Source organism: Nelumbo lutea, chromosome 7, assembly GCF_056320005.1.
Source record: "Nelumbo lutea isolate HS-2025 chromosome 7, American lotus-T2T, whole genome shotgun sequence".
Lineage (NCBI taxonomy): Eukaryota > Viridiplantae > Streptophyta > Magnoliopsida > Proteales > Nelumbonaceae > Nelumbo > Nelumbo lutea.
In genome coordinates, this window is record NC_142690.1 from 60,919,665 (window position 1) to 60,935,091 (window position 15,427).

General features: G+C 37.0%; 1 protein-coding gene across 3 annotated transcripts; it reads right to left on the reverse strand.

The window, feature by feature from the left end:
* Positions 1–484: 484 nt before the first annotated feature.
* On the reverse strand, positions 485–15,016 carry LOC148846645 (E3 ubiquitin-protein ligase RGLG4-like). Of its 3 annotated transcripts, none has more exons than XM_088953196.1 (11): positions 14,729–15,016; positions 13,169–13,253; positions 3,375–3,511; positions 3,070–3,183; positions 2,170–2,267; positions 1,965–2,044; positions 1,642–1,747; positions 1,390–1,517; positions 1,048–1,192; positions 850–906; positions 485–740 (listed from the first exon to the last, which is right to left on the reverse strand). In XM_088953196.1, exons 2-11 carry the CDS (start codon positions 13,174–13,176, stop codon positions 654–656), a joined length of 960 nt encoding a protein of 319 aa, XP_088809322.1. In that variant the 5' UTR covers positions 13,177–13,253; positions 14,729–15,016; the 3' UTR covers positions 485–653. The 3 variants fall into 3 exon arrangements, with proteins under 3 accessions (XP_088809322.1, XP_088809320.1, XP_088809321.1); XM_088953194.1 differs by having other exon boundaries at positions 3,375–3,515; positions 14,729–14,998; XM_088953195.1 differs by lacking the exon at positions 3,375–3,511 and having other exon boundaries at positions 14,729–14,999.
* Between the last annotated feature and the right edge of the window lie 411 nt (positions 15,017–15,427).

Here is a 15,427-nt window from a genome sequence, read left to right on the forward strand (position 1 = left end):
TATATATATATATATATATATCTGTGTGTGTGTGTGATGGAGTCTTGCTAACAATGACTCTCAAGCTCATCATCTTTTTAAAATCCTCCCCTGGATCATAATATGGTTGATATAGAAAGAATGATGCAGTCGAAGATTTGAAGGAAAAGATGTCCCTACATCAACAACCATTAGAAGAAGCAACAAAGTAACTTATGGATTTAAACTTAATTCATGCAAATCCATCCTCTCAAAGCAATACATTTATCTTAAATGCTCCTCATATCCCTATCAAGCAAGTCAAGAGTACCATTATTCATTGAATTTATTAGCAATTCTGATCATATATCCATCCATTCAAACTAAATGATGATGGTGCTTGTTGTGGGAATCCAGGTGAAAGCAAGGGAGGTGGTATTGTGAGAAATCGTGCTCTGGTGTATTAAAATTCTTGCTGAAGTTTTGGCTCTTCGTGATGGGCTAAATTATGTCTCTCCAGAGGAATAAGGGAGGTAGAAATGGAGTCATGATATAAATGTTTAGTGGAAATCCTTTTTTTACTTACAAGAAGAAGAAGAAATAAGAAAGAAAGAAAGAAAGAAAGCAGGTAAATGTACAGGATGTTTTGTATATGGTTATAATTAATTTGATGAGAGTGTAGTAGCTTCACGCCTTCACCCAGTATATAGTCGGATACGGCAAGTGATGCGTCCTCGGCATATGGGGCAGTTAGTCACTCTCGGCCCACACTCTCTACAGACCTGATCGAATGCAATCAAATAATTAAGTTTTCAAGTTAGTGGAAGAAGAAATATTTAATTTGATAGTCATGATCAGCAACAGATGTGTGAAGCAAAGTTAATTAATTACCATATGCCCACACCCAAAAGCTAAATTCTTCTCATTAGTCAAGCAAACAGGGCATGTCTGCAATAACACGTACATGAAAGACTTTAATAATAAGCATATATCCCAACACCCCAAATCCACAAATTTTCAAAGGAAAGAAAAAATGTTCTTCAGAAATATTGCCAGAAAATAATTAAGCAGAAGCATATATATCCTTACTTGTGTCCTGTCATCTCCACCAGATGGAGCGGCGTTATTGCTTGGTCCACCAGAAAGTGGATGCAGCGGACGACCGCCGGTGGAAGAAATACGAGGAAGAGGAGGAGACCGGGGAACAATCTTTTTTGGACCTCCTTTGGTTCTTCTGTCATACATAATATTTAACACATTCTCAGGTCGTACAATAAATTAAAAATGCTTATCATTTATATATATATATATACGTAAGTGGAAGCTACTGCAGGTTCAAATTAAGTATCAGACTAGCTGCGACTATAACAAGACTTAGCTTAATTAGGGACTATTAAATATTGTAGTTTGTGCTTCATATACAGCCCATACCCAAGGAGACCAAGTTCCATGGTTGCTTTGTACTGGATGGGAACCTCCATTAGTGCTGCAAGAGCAAATGCTGTTTCTTTCTCAGAGGGGCTAACATCTCTAGACATGATGTCTGTGAAGTTAACGAACTGCATCATCAGATAGCAGCTAGATAAGGTCAGAGAATTAGCTAATAAACATTATATATATATAAGATATTTTAGCTTAGATTTCTATATATGAGCTACTTGTGTATTTACTACGTACGTGTACCTGAAAATTGTCGAACACACGTTCTCGGATCTTATCATCAAATTTCCTCATGTTGTCCCAGGGTCCATCACCAACGCCAACAAGCACAATTGAGAGTGGATACGAACTGGCGAATAATAAATTAATTAAAGTAGGTTTTTATTAATTAATTATCCAATTAATTAATTCTAGGTATGCTTAATTTCCAATTAATTAAAAGTTTGTGATAGATAGCTCAATTTTCGTTTTTTGAATGCTAGCTATACCTGTCACTTAAAAATGGGGTAAGAGAACCTAGACATGCAAATATATATGATTTAATAAATTAAAAGACTTTTAATTACCTTGCAGTTGCTATTGAGTTAATTGTTTTCAATTCCTGTGGGCTAAGAGCTCCCTCCATTGTATCAACACTTCTTGTAACCTTCATAAAATCCAAATGGTTACTTTTGGTAATTTGAAAAAATACAAGAAAATTTAGAAATTAAATAAGAAACAATAATTAATATATAAAAAGCTTATGGATTAATTCCATGCATATATCTGAACCTGGCCATCTGCAATTATAACAAGAACATGGTATTGCCCTCCACTTTTCTCCACAATATCAATTGCAACCTCAATTACTGGTGCAAAAGAAGTTGGCCCTAGAAAAGAGATCGAGGCAAATTCACTTAATTAGATTAAAAATAAATTAAAATATATATATCATAGGGTTAGGTGGAAACATTCAATTTATTAACACAATTCCCATATATAATATTAATATATACAGAACAAATCAATAGGTTTTACACTACACAGTTTGAGAGTTACCCATTAATACAGATGTGGCCGGCATCATGCAAGTTAATTACTTCAGCAAATTAACTAGTTGATGAATTAATAAAACTAAGGCTGCGTTTGAAAACAATGCAAATAGAGTGTAAATTTTGGTTTAGGATAAATTTGCATTCTAGTTCACTTTTGCCTATATTTGGCAACATTACATTTTTGTATTGATAAATGACAGACTAATGCATATTTACATTAAGATGTAAAAGTACATCAATAAAAAAATAGAAATTTGCATTCAAGTAGGCTTTTGATATAAAAATTAATAAAAAAAAGTGTATGCTTTATTGAAATTCGTGTTTGCATCCATTACAGCTAAAAGTCTGTTTGGTAAGAAGGTAAATTTATCAATGCAAAACTAACACAACTTTCCAATTTATGTAAACTGTTTTACACTCTACATATTTGCATCATTTCCAAACACAGCCTAAACAACATTAATGTGGTGAGGGCAAAACGCTAAACAATTTTGCACCAGAATTAAAATTGTTTTGTTCAAATAATAGCTTGTGCAGATGGTCTTATTCGTAGCAATCAAATGCACCAATCAAATCTATAAAATTGATGTTTAAATTAAAGTTCATTCAAATGCATGTGGATACCATATATATCAACCTGATAATCTTAAATTTGGAACAATGTGTTTATAACAAGCCAACACTTCTTCAAATCCATGGCACGGTGTATGATCACTGTGAAAGCTAAATACCCCTTCATCGCGGGTTGTAGCTGTGAGAGGATCAAAATAAATAATGAAACTCATTAGCAGCAATCAACCGATGCTATATACATATGGATTATATAGGTGAAATGAGAGAAAAAAAAGTTCAAAAATTCCAATATAAGGATTATATAGGTGAAATGAGAGAGAAAAAAAAAAAGTTCAAAAATTCCAAACTAATTAAGGAACGAAAACCAACCATCACCAAATCCAAAACAAGGGATCAAATTGTCTTCATCAAAGGGAGACAAAGTCTTTCCAACAATCATAATAACCTGCTCATATGGATTTGGTGTATCACCAATTGCATGCAGGCTCCGATTTTGAAATGTGTTTCTGCCTTCAATAGCAAAGTAAACATATATATATATATTAGCATCAGACACTTGAAAATTAAATTAAGAATACATTTAAGGGGCTTTTTTTTTTTTTGGATTTTGAGAGGGAGAAAGTTGGTCAATGCAATTTTGGTTCCTATTGATCAAGAATTTTATATTCTTTTTTTCAGATTTATGTGGGGATCAAGGAAAGTTTATTTTCCTGTGTATTACTTATCCGGGTAAATGATGCCCATCTCCTAGGTGGGTAAATAACTTTCCCACCTAGGGGGAAGTTGACAACACTTGAATGAGACAAAAATGCCCCTTTTAATAATAGACTTTTATAGCTAAAATGACCATTGCCTTATTTACATGACAAATAATAAAAGAACATGGATAAATGCACTTACTCGGATAAGTATTTTTTAGGAAAAACTTACTTAGGTAACTGCATTTAACTGGGTAAGTAATTTATCAAAAAGAAAATGGACCTTAAGGATAATATGGTTCAAAAATGGACTCCAAAAGTGAGATAATGACTATGACAAGTAGCCAAAAGATGTAAACAGTACATTTTTTTAAATAGACGTATTGCTCTTATTGTAAAGAGTGATATGATTTTGCTCTTAAAATCAGAATTCTTAAGATTAAAGAGTTGAGCAAAAAAAAATAACAGGAAAAGCTATTCATTCTTGGTTCTCTTATAGTTATATCCTCGATCGATCACGTGCTTCCATTATCAAGCAAAACATCTTTAATCCTTTATTTAGCACAACTAATTGAGCAAAACATCGATGGTGAGGTTCTAATGCTCCCTAGCAATATGGCATACAATTAAGTACATATAATTAGAGGAAGATCACCATTAATTATTGAAGGATGTGTAAAAAGGCTGTAACTATAATTACAATTTAATACACGAATATAAATATATTTTAGGCAGTTTACCTAATGAAGTCAAATTCAACCAATCAATATCCCTATATGGCCCCGTTCACTTTTTGGTAAGTTACTTACCCAGGTAAATGCAATTACTTGGGTAAGTTTTTCTTGGGAAACACCTACCCAGGTAAGTGCATTTACCCATGTTATTTTATTTCTTAGGTAAATAAGGCAATGACCTTTTTAGTCATATAAATTCATTATTAAAAGGGGCATTTTTGTCACATTCAAGTGTTGACAACTTCCCCCCTATGTGAGAAAGTTATTTATCCACCTAAGAAATGGGTATCACTTTCTTGGGTAAATGATACCCAAGAAAATAAACTTTCCATGGTCCCTACATAAAGCTGAAAAAAGAACATGGGATCTTTGGTCAATAGGAACCAAAATCCCATCGACCAACTTTCCCCCCTCTCCAAATCCAAAAAGAGAACACCCCCTATATACTTTTCTTTAAATCCATTCAAGGCACATGAGACCAAGTATAAAGTGTGGCAAGAAGGCCTCGGCCGGCTACTTAAAATAAGAGTGCTAGTGTGGACAAAAGAATAATACTTATCATATGTATTACCAAAAACCAATCAAAATGCACAATCTTATACATCTATCATAAGCCCTAGCTCGACCCCACACAATGGTCATTGAAGGGGGATTTGCCACATCATCAACAATATAATGATTGATGGTATCATTATATTGTTATATAATAGATTTAGTCGTTTTCTTATATCTTTTTTTATTTTTTGTACAAGGGCTACACAATAGGGTAATGATCAATGGAATCACCAAATATTTATCCCAATTTGGTTCATTTACTCCTCCCCTTTTGAGAAATGTTACCACTATAGCTCAAGGACAAACTAGCCTCTCAGCTTGGCAACGGGGTGAGGTTCATGACATTTTATTACATCAAAGCATACAAGTTACTAGAAACATATCATGGCCTTAAGGAGGAGTGGCCCTTAACAACAATGAAAAGAATTAAGAGAAGATGCACACGAGGGTCATTGTAATACTTGACTAGAGAAACCAAGGACCAATGTTTTTGACCCGTTGTTGACCTGGACGGTCGGATCATTCGGCCCATGAACCATCCAAGCAACCAGTTCTATTTTACCCTAAACCCAGTCTCTGGCCAAAAACCACTGAATTGCTTAACGACCCGCTAACCCAAGTAGTCAAACCATTGACCCATTCAACTGTTGTTGGCCATTTTCTATTTTAATTGTTTTTAAATTTTTTTCATTGGAATGGATATCCATTCGGACCAAACTGTCGAACTGTCAACCTATGTCGACCTAGTTCTGAACCTTGCCAAGGACAAGCAAAAGGAGATCCATCAAATCATGGAACCAAGTGGAACTCGCAACAAAGAGGCGGATCAAGAGGAGGTAAAGGTTGGGTCCAGGGAGGCATTGCCACTATGTGATAGTACAATGTGTGGCTCCTTCTAATGTGCCAGTACTTTTAGTTGTATGACGTCTCAAGGAACCAATGAGTTGCCATTGCCACTATAGACTTTGAAAATTGAATAGTCAAGTGGTATCAATGGATAAAGAGGACATTGGAGCTTCACCAACTGAAGACCCCCAAACAACAATAATAGTTGTTGATGATAGCTCTCCTAAGATTTCAATACATGCAATGGTCAGGGTTATCTCTCCTCAGACCATGCACATTCAAGGGACCATGGTAGGGCACCCACTGAAAGTGATTGATTTGGGGTTCATTCATAACTTTATGGTATCACCACCACCTAGGATGCTCACTTTGAAGTCATGGTGGCAAATAGAGAATGACTAACTGATTTAAAAAATCATCCAAGGGTCCAAATCAAGGCCCAAGGAAGCATCATTATCGCTAATTTCTACTGGATAGTCACAAGGGTTAGACACCGTCCTCAAGGCCCAATGGCTTTGTAACTGGGACATATCACAAGAACAACTAAGTACTCCTTCTAAAAAACTAGTAGAATTCTCAAATATATTTGAAAAACCTAAGGGCCTCTTCCCTCTGTGGTAATTGAACAACACCATTCCCTTACAAGAAGGATCTAAATCAGCCTACCTTCAACCTCTTATAAGTACCCTTTCTACCATAAGAATGAGATCAAAAGGATTATTAAGGATTTATTGAAGAAAGAAACCATTCAACTTAATTCAAGTCCTTACTCTTCATCAATCCTACCAGTGAAGAAAAAGAACAGCAATTGGCACCTCCACATTGATTATAGGGCTTTAAAATTCTGAAAATTGCACTTAAAATGCATGAAACCTCTATGAATTTATAGTCATGCCCTTTGACCTAACAAATGCTCTTGCAACATTTCAGGCTTATGCTTAGGTATTCAAAGAATTCCTATGAAAATTCCTCCTAGTATTTTTTATTATATACTAATCTATAGCAAAATCTTGGAGGACCATACAACTCATCTCAAACTTACATTGGAAACCCTTAAAGAGTAATTGCCTATTAACTAAACTGTCCATGTATAAGTTTAGAGTGTCCACTGAATATCAATGGCACACCATCTTTGAAGCTAAGGTATAGGTGGATCCTTCTAAAGTAGAAAACATGCAAAAATGGACAAGCCCTACTACAATAAGAGAATTAAGGGGATTCCTTGAACTAATTGAATAATATAAAAAGCTTATTAAGGATTATAATGCCATAGCCAAACCTTTGACTGACCTTCTTAAAAAGGGGAACCAGAGTAAGGGGCTTCAATCAAAATAGACCTTCCAATAATTACAATAGGACCAGGGCACCTTGCTAGCCTTTCCAAACTTTAACCAAGATTTTATAGTAGAGGCTGATGTGTCTGATTCTAGAGCTAGTGCAATTTTATTATAAAGAGTCAAACCTATAGCATATACGAGCAAGGCTCTGCATGGAAAAATATCCCCCTCTCCACGTATGAGAAAGAAACATTAGTAGTGGTGATACTAGTTCAAAGTTAGTAGCCATATCTAGTAAGTGGTAAGTTTATCATCAGAACAAATCACCAAAGCCTAGGCCATCTTCTACATCAACCTACAACTCATACCCAGTAATGACTACTTACCAAGTTTATGGGATACCAATATGAGATAAAATATAGTTGTGGCAAGGAAAATTTCATCATAGATGCCTTATTAAGGAGAAATGAATCTAAACGCTATGCCTTGTCCATGGCAATCCCTCTTTGTAATGAAAAGGCTTAAGAGAAAATAATAACAAACCAATAATTTCTAGAAATTATAAAAAATGTAGCAACAAGTTCACATAAAGGTTCCAAGCATGAATATCATGGGCGAATACTTTGGCACAAGAGGTGCAATGCATTAAGTTCCCAACCCCCATTTTGGCGACTAATGTTTGATGTGTTTCATGCTTCTCCCTATAGGGGTGGATTAGTTACTACAAGATAGAAAATCAAATCCACTTGTTATTAGGAGGGGATGCAAAAGGAGATTTGGCACGGGTCAAAGAATGTGATGTTTGTTAAAGGAATAAAAATGAAAACATCTCACTACCATTGCTATTATAGCCTTTGTTCGTCTTGCTAGATGTATTGACATGTGACATGTGTTTATGGATTTTAATAAAGGCTTACCCCCTTCGGAGCGTAAGACTATCATTCTAGTGGTCATCAATAGACTTACAAAATATGGCCACATCATGCCTTTAACTTACCCCTACACAGCAAAGGATGTCTCCAAGGCTTAACTAAATGGTTTTTTTCAATTTTTATGGCATGCTTTTCCTAATCATAACCGACAAGGATATGGTATTCACAAGTATATTTTGGCAAGAATTCTTCAGGTTGTAAGGGTACATATCTTAAAATGAGCACGGCCTATTAAGATATCACCTACAAGTTGATAAGAAAACCGAAGTTCTAAACAACACCTTAGAGACTTACCTACAATGCTTTGCCAGCACCCAACCACACAATTAAGCCAAGTGGTTGGCCCTATCCAAATGGTGGTATAACATCACCCACCATACTTCTACAGGCACCACTTCATATGAGGTAGCCTATGGGACCCATCCCCCAACCTTAAACACATACCTGGCACCACCAAGGCTATAGCAATGGAATATGAGTTATGTGCCTATGACCAAATAATAAACAACTTCAAATACCACCTAGCAGTGGTACAACACCACATGTAAAAATATTCCAACAAAGGAAGGACCAAGTGTAACTTCTTGGTGTGGAGACAAAATGTATCTCCAACTACACTATATAAACAAAGCACAATTGCAATAATTAAGGAAATCATAGAAATTAAAGGCCAAGTTCTATGGCCCTTTAAGATTAAGGAAAAGATTGGCAAGGTCACCTACAACTTAAAGTTGCCCGAAGGGTGTCAAGTCCACCCAATGTTTCACATGTCATGGTTAAAGACATATGTTCGGATCTCCTACCCAAAAGAACCTTATCCATACATCACTACAATCTTACATTGAGAACATCTCATGTATTTGCATATTACCATTCATGGGGAGATGTTCTCAATATTGTATAGTTGTAGTGTTCTATGGGTAGGTGAGTGTAGGAGATCTTGATTGTAAAGAAGCACCTTGGGTTGATTAATCAAATCCAATCCACTTTATTGCCCTTCTAGTTCGATAGATCTCTTTGTCCACACCCGAAGGCCTTCCTTGATCATCTCATTACAGTCACATAATTTCCCCATGATATGATCACTAACTTGTTATAATAGATTTTGTTGTTTTCTCACTTTTTGTGTAATAACTAATGACCAATAGGACCATCGAACATTTCTCCCAATTTGGATCATTTTTCCCTCTCCCCTTTAAGTGGTGTCACCATTATAGCTCAAGTACAAACTAACCTCTCAACCCAGCAATAGGCTGAGGTCCATTGATAAACTGATGGCCCACAATGAATCGACTCATACAACTCATGCACAGTGTGCCAACTCACCTGGTTAACATCTTTCATATCCACAGAGACGCCAGCCTTTAGTCTTTACACATCTTGTAATTGTAATCCAATATGCTAACCAAATCTTTAACACGTTTGTAACTAATAAGTTGTATTTGTAACCAAGTATAAATACAAGTATAATCAACCCAGAAATCTATCCAGTAATCATTTTAATTTTCTTATTTTTCCCAGCTCTATTCAACTTGTTTATGGTATCAATGTTGATCTATCACTACCTCTACCTATCCTTCTTTTTATTTCAAATGGCTTTACCAAATATTAATTCAACCAACTCAGGTTCACCTACCATTGGTGTCAATGTTTCTCAGTCATCTAGATCTTCATCACCATCATTGGTGATCTCTAATATCACCAAACTTGTGCCAATGAAATTAGATGGCACAAATTATCTGTTTTGGAAATCACTCTCTGAGCATATTCCAAGAGAACATCGGCTTATGTCAATTGTTGATGGATCTAATCCTGCTCCTAGGAAGGATGGTCCCAATTATAGTACTTGGTATGAGAACAACCAAATGCTTTTGGCATGGACTCAATCCACTCTCTCGATTTCAACACTGCCCTATATGGTTGGAGTGAAATTCTCCAAAGAAGCATAGGATATTTTGGAGAGGTGTTATGCCTCATCCACACCCATGCATGTCACTTCACCTAGAAGACAACTTCATTGACCGAAGAAAAGTTCTTTCAGCATGACTGATTATCTACAACAAGTCAAAGTCATTTCTGATCAACTAGCAGCTTGTGGTTAACCAAATTTAAATGACAAACTACAATTTTATATCATTGATGGCTTGCCTTCTTCTTATCGTACCTTTGCCTCAACTATCTGAGGTTGTGCCCGTATTGCAACGGTAACGTTGGAAGAACTACATGACCTCATCTATGAAGAACTATCACTTGCTAATGAAGTTACACCTAATGCTTCTACAGTTTTTGTAGCAATCAAGGGTCGTGGTTCTCCGCAAAGAGGTGCATCTCAACACATTCGACCACCTTCCAATGCACCCTACAACAACAACAAGCAATAGTGGCCTCAACCAAAACTCCGGTCATCCTCATCCCAACAAATTAACAACTACAATCATTCCCCTTCTGGTCCAACTACATGCCCAACAGGGAATGGATCTAGGCCAACATGTCAGATCTATATTAAGGTTGGTCATATTGCCATTGATTGCTTCCTCTACCATACCGCACCGAACACCATTTTTCATTTGAATCATATACTTCATTGTCATGATGCCTCTACTAATTTATTATCAATTTACCAATTTTCTAAAGACAATAGCTGTCACTTTGTTTTTAATGCTTTCGATTTTGTTGTAAAGGACAAGGAGATAGGAAGGATCCTATACCGGGGACAAACTAAAGGAGGTCTTTACCCATTCAATCCATCATCCTCTTCTACATTTCATCGGCCAAGCGCCTATATCACTATCTCACCCACTACCTCCATTTGGTACCATCGCTTAGGACACCCATCGAAAGACATTCAAGCTGCTATATTCTCCACATGATCTTCCCTCTTTTCTTAGGCCATCTGGAGAACAAGGGACAGAACAAGCTTTGCAAACTCACAGGGGGATTCCAAGTGCATCCAAACAAGGGAGAAGCCCATTTCCAAATAGTCTAAGTAACCGGACAAATAACTATAAGGTGGTAATTGGTAAGCCATTTCTCCATTAGCTTTACAAAGAACACACCCATTGGGAAGTAAGCAAGAATTAGGTCTCTTTCTTTGAAGCAAATCGGTTGTGTATATTCTTTCCAGAAAAGTTTCCCAGCAAAAACTACCAATACGAGGAGGAATAAGTTTACTCCAAATCTCATTAGTGGGGAAGGAAAGGCCAGAGGGAACAGGAGGATGGACCAAGGTCTCAAAAAACGACGCATAGGAGAATGAACCATTGGAGGATGGGATCCAAATTCTGAAGTCATCCTTACTCGGGTCCAAGAAAACATTTTCAAGGGCGACTAGTAGAGACGATAGGCAGCCCAAATCCATATCCCTTATTGTTCTCCTCAACCCTAGACTCCATCCAAAACCAGAATTAGAATCAGAAGGAACTAAGAAAGAAGAAATGGGTTCATTCTTCAGGTCTAACAACGCATATAAGGAGGGAAATTGGTCCATCAGAGATGAGTCCCCAACCCAAGGCTGCTCCCAGAATTTTACGAGAATACCAGAGTTCAGATCATACCTTATCCAATGGGAGAAAACTGAAAGCAAATCATGAATGGCTTTCCAAGGAGAAGCAGTTGTAGTCCTTGCCAAGATTCTTGGATCCCAGTCATTGTCTTACAGCCCATGTATACTAGCCACAATCTTCGTCCATAGTTTATCCATTTTCACTGGAAGCCTCCATAACCATTTCCCCAACAATGCCATGTTTCTTTTCCTGATATTCCCAATGCCATGTTCTCCTGCTATTCTACATGGATGATATCATTTTGACGGGCAACTCCCCAGAATTTATCTCCACTCTCGTTGCCCAACTAGGCATGCACTTCAAAATGAAAGACATGGACCCATTATCCTACTTCCTTGGCATCCAAGTTCATCTCATCACTAATAGCATCTACCTGAATCAATCTCAGTACATACTTGATCTCCAATAGATAGAGCTGACATGGCTAGTTGCAAGGCTGGCCCCAACCCTTGTCTCATAGTCCATTGGACTCGACTGACAGCCCAACTCTTGCTGATCCAACTCTTTACCGCAGTCTTGTTGGTGCCCTCCAATAGGTGACAATCACTAGGCCTAATGTTGCATTTTCTGTTAATCAAGCTTGCCAACATCTACAATCTCCCACTGAACTCGATTTCACTACTGTTAAGCGGATTCTCCACTACTAGAAAGGCTCCATATCTTCTGGATTACATCTAAAACCAGGTCCAGATCATCTTACAGCCTTTTGTGATGCGAATGGGGCAGCATTGGGCAGGCTGCCCCATTGACCGTCGCTCCACCAATGGATTCTGTGTTCGATTGGGTCTAAATTCCATTTCTTGCTACGCAAAGAAACAAGCTTCGGTAGCATGGTTGTCCATTGAGGCTGAATACAGATGCTTGACCCATATTGCCGCTAAACTCTCATGGTTGTATTCCCTTTTCAAAGAACTCCATGTTCCACTACGCCGCCCACCCATCCTTTGGTGTGATAACGTTTCGGCCATTGCACTCACATCTAATCCAATTTTTCACACACGAAATAAAACACATTGAAGTTGATTATCATTTTGTTCATGAATTGATTAATCAAAAGCTGTTTGGTGTGCACTATATTCCTTCTTTATCTCAAGTTGTAGATTTGTTCACTAAGAACCTGTCATATACGTGTCTTCGCGATTTAGTTATCAAGCTGAACGTTAGCCCACCCCCGTCGAGCTTAAGGGGGGATGATAAACTGATGGCCCACAATGAACCGACTCATACAGCTCATGCATAGTGTGCCACCTCACCTGATTAACACCCTTCTTATCCACAAATACGTCAGTCTTTACACGTCTTGTAATTATAATCCAATATGCTAACCCAATCTAACACGTTTGTAACTGGATAATTTGTATTTGTAACCAAGTGTATATACAAGTATGATCAACCCAGAAATCTATTTGGTCATCATTTCAATTTCTTATTTTTCTCATCTCTATTCAACTGTTTTTCCATGACAACATGTCATCTTATTGGAAGAGTTATTTATTGATGAAATGAAAATTAACCATAAAATTACTACTAAATGAAGAATAAGAAGACTGAAACAAACCTGTCCATTCATTGCTTTTCGTGAAATCAAATCCAAGAATGAGATTTGATGATTCTAGACCTGAACCTCTCAAAGCAGAAGAAACCTATGGAAGGAAAATGCTGATCAAGATGCTTAGAAAATGTAAAGATCGAGGATGATGGATACCTTCTTACTAATTGGAACAAAAACTGATTGTTGTAATATGATACTCAAACATGTCTAGTGGGATAATAATTACGGATTGTTATTAATAATAAAAAAAAAAATGTTATCGGTACCACGAAAGCATGCAATCTATGACATAGTAAGAGTAAGAGTGCATCATAATCTAAAATTTCTAATTTTGGTCATGTTAAATTGGTAATGCCTTTATAGACTATTTTCTTTTGTTTCACTGTTTATATAGTAAAAATAAATAAGGAAAAATCTATGAAGTCAGAAAGACATAGTATTGGATGAGCTTTGACCAATCAAAACCTGCCCGAGAATTTTTATGAGCACTTTTTTAATACCCAATAAATAAAGAAATAACTCAAGTTGTGGCATGGGAAAATTCCTATCAATTGAAACTGAAAAAAGCTTGAGAGAGGCAAGGTGCTGACTGGTAGTTGGTAAGGTCTCTGGCTGATAATAATAGAGACTTGGAATCCAATCCCACCTGCACCAGGGTTGAGATTTATGGGTTTGGGGGATGAGATGCCCCTGTCGAGTAGTAAACTTGAGAGAGAGAGAGAGAGAGAGAGAATTCTCTTTTAATGAGGAACATGAAGGACTAGATTGGTTAAAGCAGTCAATGGGTCGGGTTTGGTTTAGGAGAGAGTAAACCATTTATGAACCAATTACTAATCGGTTCTATAAGATAGGCTAGAACTGAACAAATTACAAGAAAAGTAGAAAATCAAGAGTTCTTTATATATCATTAATTCTTTAATTGGTCCGGGTGTTAAAATGGTTTGGAACAGGAAGGCAGAAACAACCGACCTCCACCCAATTATTAATTGGGAGGGACACTAAATCAAGAACCAGAACAAACCATAATTGGTTTGGTTCTATTAGATAGACCCGATCCATTGACGGCTCTAGATCTGTTGTTCTTTTGAAAAGGAAAACAGAAAAATGAACACGACGTTAGCTTCATTAATAGAAGATAGTGCGGTTTGGTAAATCTTTTTAGGAAGATTTTCCAACAGTCTAGAAGGGTCTTTTAAAGATCTAGACCATTTGGTAAGTCCCAGTCCATCATGATCCACATATCCATTAAATGAAAGATTTGAAGTACAGAAAGACATGAAGTTTAATTTGAAGCTTCCAGAGTTTTGGCCATTTTGGGATTCCATAAGCTTTTTAGGACATAAGTCTTTCTGGCTTCCTCTATTTCATTGTCAAACAGAGAGAGACAAAATTTTAGCCACTGCACTCAACGAATGAAAAGACTTGCCAAACACCTCCCTAGTCTAGATCAAACGAAGATCAAATGTCTTGATCTCCATGTACACTGCACTCAACGAATGGCTTATATGCATAACAGAATAGCTAATCTGTCGACCCTTTAAACAAAGAGAAGGAAAGAAACAGGACCTGTTCGAGACTACTGTAACTATCTGGAATGTAAGAGTACTTTCTGCTGATCATGGCTCGTTTTCTCACAGAAAGATCAGCCGATTGAGATGTATTCGTTGGTTGTGAGCCTGAGACACCGTGATGATCACCACTTCCATAGCAATTTCCCATAGAACTAAATTCCCAGAGACTTATTTCCAAGTAAATTAAATCCCCCACCAGCCAGAGATCTCAAACTCTCAACACTTTCGTTGTCGTTCTGGATCTATCCACTTCGATGATTAATGGTAGGAGAATTGATTCTCTCTTCATTTCTTTTTCTTCTTTACAGAAGATACACAGTATAAAATCTTTCAAAGTGTGGATTCCTTCCCTTTGCTTGCGAGTACGTCTTCCATGTGAGATGGATAAGGAATCACTTTTTCATCTTTATTCTCTGGTTTGATAAACGTAACATCTCAATGGCTGACGTGTTAGACACGTGTACACGCATTTGTAAATTGAACAACTCTTGTATGACAATTGGACTAACCAGAGAGAATCATTCTTTCAAGAAGCTGATCAAGATCATCCTCCAACTCCAAGTACTGATTTGAATTCGGCCACGGACCAAGGAAGGTGGCCATGGTATTGGAGGGCATTTGGCAATTGTATACTTTATCAAAGTTTAGGATTAACGAGGGAAAAGACCCAAATGACAATCCAGTGAACTGTTTG

Coding starts and splice junctions, on each gene's coding strand:
- LOC148846645 (XM_088953194.1), bottom strand. CDS start 14,881: ATGGGAAATTGCTATGGAAGTGGTGATCATCACGGTGTCTCAGGCTCA. Junction 13,254..14,728: donor GTTACAGTAGTCTCGAACAG/GTCCTGTTTCTT, acceptor TTCCTTCCATAG/GTTTCTTCTGCTTTGAGAGG. Junction 3,184..3,374: donor TTGTTTTGGATTTGGTGATG/GTTGGTTTTCGT, acceptor ATCCTCTCACAG/CTACAACCCGCGATGAAGGG.